Genomic DNA, 4249 nt, shown 5'->3' with positions numbered 1-4249 from the left:
CTCTGTGGCTTTGGAGCCTATCCTGGAACTAGCTCTGTAGACCAGGCTGGTCTCGAACTCACAGAGATCCGCCTGCCTCTGCCTCCCGAGAGCTGGGATTAAAGGCGTGCGCCACCATCGCCTGGCATGTAGTTGACTTTCAAACATTAAAAATATGTAAAGTTTAAATAGACAAGCTGTGTTAAAATTACAAACCGTAGGATGATTGCTTTTATTAATTGCCTGCTATGGGGCAATTGCTTTTGCTGTCCTTGGCTCTTAGCCCTTAGGGCAGCCCTAGCATCTGTTATTTTCCTGTGTTATAGAAAAGCAGCCTCTGGTTGCCACCAGCCACTGTAGACAGGAGATGCAGTGGTCAGGAGGACTGGGTGCTCTTGCCATGGACCTGAGACCCACAAGGTGGCTAATGGACACCTGTAACTCCATTCTAGAGGCTCTGAAATCCTCTGGCCTCACATAGATGTACACGAAAACACATAATAAAAATAAATAAATCTTTTAAAACAAGATTTTTAACAATATTGTCCAAATGAAAGTAAAACCATGTGTTCCTAAGGTCAGTCCTAAGACATGCGCTCCACATTTAAAAACATGACCAAACTCAGACTTATCCTTGTATAATAATTAAATGTACATATGTAAAATTAGCCCCTTCATAATAGAACAGTTACCATGACAGAGTACTCTACAAAAGTCAAAAGCTCCTGGAAGGTTATACATTGTTCCTTTCTATAAGACCTCAAAATAGGGGGGCAATGAATATTTCGGAAATAACTTGACCCTAAATCACAGACTACAGATGGATACAGAATACTGCTATCATGCGAGAGGGCCAACATGACCGGATTTGCATACATGTATGTGATGAGGAGGCCTGGAGATGAGGCCAGAGCAAGGCATTAACCAGTAACCAGCCAAGCGGAGGACAAAGAGAAGAGGGAGGTGGGAGGGATGGAGAGGGGGCTCACTGGCCTTGCAGAGGACCCAGACTTCAGTTCCTAGCGCTCATGTCAGGTGGCTTCAGGGATTCTGACACCCTCGCTTGCCTCCTCAGGAACTGCACACGCATGATACCCATACATACATGCAGGCAAAACACTTACATACGTAACTCTTCAGACTAGAGAGGTGGCTTAGCAGTTAAAAGTACTGCCTGCTCTTTCAGAGAACCCAGGTTTGGTTCCCAGTCCCCACATGGCAGCTCGCAGTCATTTCTAGCTCTAGTCCCAAAGGATGTGATACCCTCTTTACTCTCAGCACATGAGGTGTGCAGACACATGCAGGCAAACATCCGTGTGCACAAAACACTAAATTGCATTAAACTCTAGAAAAAATGAATAGCTATTTCTTTAAAAAGATTTCAGAGACACACAAAGTATTCAGTTTCTAGAGAGTACCAAAATCACTACTTGATTTTTCAATGTCAATGAGTTGAAAAAAAAATGTTATTCACGCTGGGCGGTGGTGATGCACACCTTTAATCCCAGCACTCGGGAAGCAGAGGCAGGCGGATCTCTGTGAGTTCGAGGCCAGCCTGGTCTATAAGAGCTAGTTCCAGGACAGGCTCCAAAGCTACAAAGAAACCCTGTCTTGAAAAACAAAAACAAACAAACAAAAAAATGTTATTCACGTTTCAAGATGTTTATATGTGAGTCAGTATTGGTTCGTAGCCACACGTCTATTTGAAGACATCATTAACAAAGTCTGAAAGCGTCGCATCTAACAGTCACAATGATGTGGTTTGTTAGGCTGTGGTCCCAGAAGTACCTGGCTTTGAGAAGATGTTTGCTTTTTGTGTGGCTCCTCCTTAGAACGTGATGCTGGAGATGGAGTCCTGAGTCCAGAAGAGGCGGCTTCTGAAGAATCAAAATGGGCCTGTAGAACTGAAAAGACAAAATTGAACGGAGGAGAAAGAAAAGGAGACAATTCTTCAAGCGGCTTAGAAACGGAACCGGCGGCGCCCCAGCAGATTCCTGAGGGTAGCCCGGACTCACTTCCAGTCCACGGCTCAGTAGCACCCTCCAGTGGCCAAGTGCCGAGCAGTGCCGATAAACCAGGGGCCCCTCCCTTCACACAGCTGCAGAGTCCACCGCCGTCCCAGTTCCAGACACTGAGAAGTACCGGGCAGCTTCAGGGTGTCAAGCCTGTCAAACTGTGCCGCAGAGAGTTACGTCAGATTTCTGCCTCGGAGCTGTCATTACGGCGCTCCAGTCTTGGAGCTGGGGTCCGGTCAATGACTGCCGATTCCCTCGAAGTACCCGAGGAAACCTAGTGCCTTCAAAGCCTAGGCCCTGGACAATAAAACTTTTAATTTGGTAGTTATGTGAGAGGCCCCTTCTTCTCACCTACAGGATGAAAGCCCAGGGTCACAGCTTCTTCCCGGGACACAGGAAGGGGGTGGGACTCTTGGGTACTAGAGTGTATTTTCGGGTTTACTGTTCTATAAATGAGTTTTTGAATGCTTGGTCATTGAACTGTTCTACTTATGTAAGTGTACTGAAGTTCTCTTCCAGGCATCTTCCTTTATTTTTTCAGTACATTTGAGAACAAAACTAAGACTAAAACATGCTTCAGATGTATATCATTCTCTATACTATAAAGGCATATCTTAGAAGTGCATTATAACCCTCGAGTAGTGGAATGTTTAAGGATACATATGTTGCTGTTTTTGTAAACTCCAGATAAACCCCAACTGTGCCAGAGTTCCCTACCTGTTGTGTTTGTTTGGTAAGATGAAAATGTTTGCCAGAATTCAGCCTGGGGTCCAAGGGTGCGTTACAGCTCTTAGGATCCAGAGGTGGCACGCCAGCCTTAACTCTAACATGACATCGTTCATTTTTATAGTTATTTTATATTCTTTGTGTGATGATACAACAGACTGCAAGTTTCCACCTTTGTCCTGCCCTGTGCACTTCACATCCCTCTCATACGATGCCAGACCTGTGTGTGGGCCATGTCCGCAGCTCCTGGGACAGTAACACGAACATCCCACCGTCCTAAGGAAAGACACCGCTGTTAGCAGCGCGGTCTAAACAGCATGCATGGGTAATGCATCTGTCTGATAGGCTAAGAGCTGAGCCTTCACAGGCTCAGGTTTCCAGCTTTGCGGGCTTGACAGCACTGGGTGTCGACACGTCCATGCAAGCTCGTTAGTTTTTCTGGTTCAATTAACTGAGCGATGGTTCTCCCTGCCTTTTTTGTCTGTGATGGGCAGCATCCCAGTGGAACTCCGTGAAGTATTGTATGTGTACGCCCAAGGTGGGGTGATTTGTTTTTTGTTTTTGTTTTTTGTTTTGGGGGTGTTTTTTTTTTTGACTAATTGAAGCTGTGTGGAGCCATTAGCCACCCTACCTTACACAGGCTTACTCAACTCCACTGAATTCTCATGCCACCTACTTCCCTGCTGGTTCATCTTTAAAGTATATCTATGTCTGCACACAGGCATACACACACAATCATATATTATTAGTCTTGTGATAAAAGTGAGTACCTTTGACTAAACAGAAGTTATCTATTAAGGGTGTGGTCTACAGTGAGCTCTAGGACAACCAGGACTACATAAAGAGACCCTGTCTCAAGAAACAAAACTTATGGACTAGTAAAAACCTTTTTACTAATGAGGGTACTAATTGTAAATTCCTCTAAGATTAAATAATGTGCTATGCCTTTTCATACAATTATGTGTTTTGATGCTAGAATCCCTCCTGCCCAGCAATTAAAACATTCTCTTTACCTGTGGAAATATAAAATCTTGTTCCCACTAGCAGAGCAACAGACGTTATATAAAGCTGTAATGATCATATCAGCTAATACAGCTGTGAATTGATTGCCAAGTAACAAAGGTATGTTTTCCCATTTTGTTAAACATTTAATTTGTATCTTGTATATGCTTTGATAGATTTTATTTATATATAACTCAAACATATATAAATAATATCCAAAACATGTAATTTAGGTGTGAACAATTCATTCTAGTTAGGTCAGTATGCTTATAGAGTAATCAAAATATAAGATACTTCCTCCCAAGATTCCATCTTCCCATTGGGGGAATGAATGTGCATGCATTTGCCTGCTCGGATGTGGATGCATTTGCCTGCTCAGATGTACGTGCTTTTGCCTGCTCAGATGTGCGTGCTTTTACCTGCTCAGATGTGCATGCATTTGCCTGCTCGGATGTGCATGCTTTTGCCTGCTCAGATGTGCATGCATTTGCCTGCTCAGATGTACATGCTTTTACCTGCTCGGATGT

General features: G+C 44.0%; 1 protein-coding gene across 1 annotated transcript in view; it reads left to right on the top strand.

Annotated features, from left to right (window-relative positions):
• The window catches only part of Kif27 (kinesin family member 27), a 75378-nt gene extending 72505 nt beyond the window's left edge, over positions 1–2873 (top strand). The window contains exon 17 of the mRNA XM_005355288.3: positions 1812–2873. Coding sequence (XP_005355345.1) covers positions 1812–2272 — 461 coding nt within the window. The 3' untranslated portion in view covers positions 2273–2873. The remainder of the gene's footprint in view (positions 1–1811) is intronic.
• The last annotated feature ends 1376 nt before the right edge of the window (positions 2874–4249 follow it).

This window comes from Microtus ochrogaster, chromosome 16, assembly GCF_000317375.1.
Source record: "Microtus ochrogaster isolate Prairie Vole_2 chromosome 16, MicOch1.0, whole genome shotgun sequence".
Taxonomy (NCBI): Eukaryota; Metazoa; Chordata; class Mammalia; order Rodentia; family Cricetidae; genus Microtus; species Microtus ochrogaster.
The sequence above is the reverse complement of the archived record's forward strand: the minus strand, read 5'-3'. Positions and strand labels throughout refer to the sequence as shown.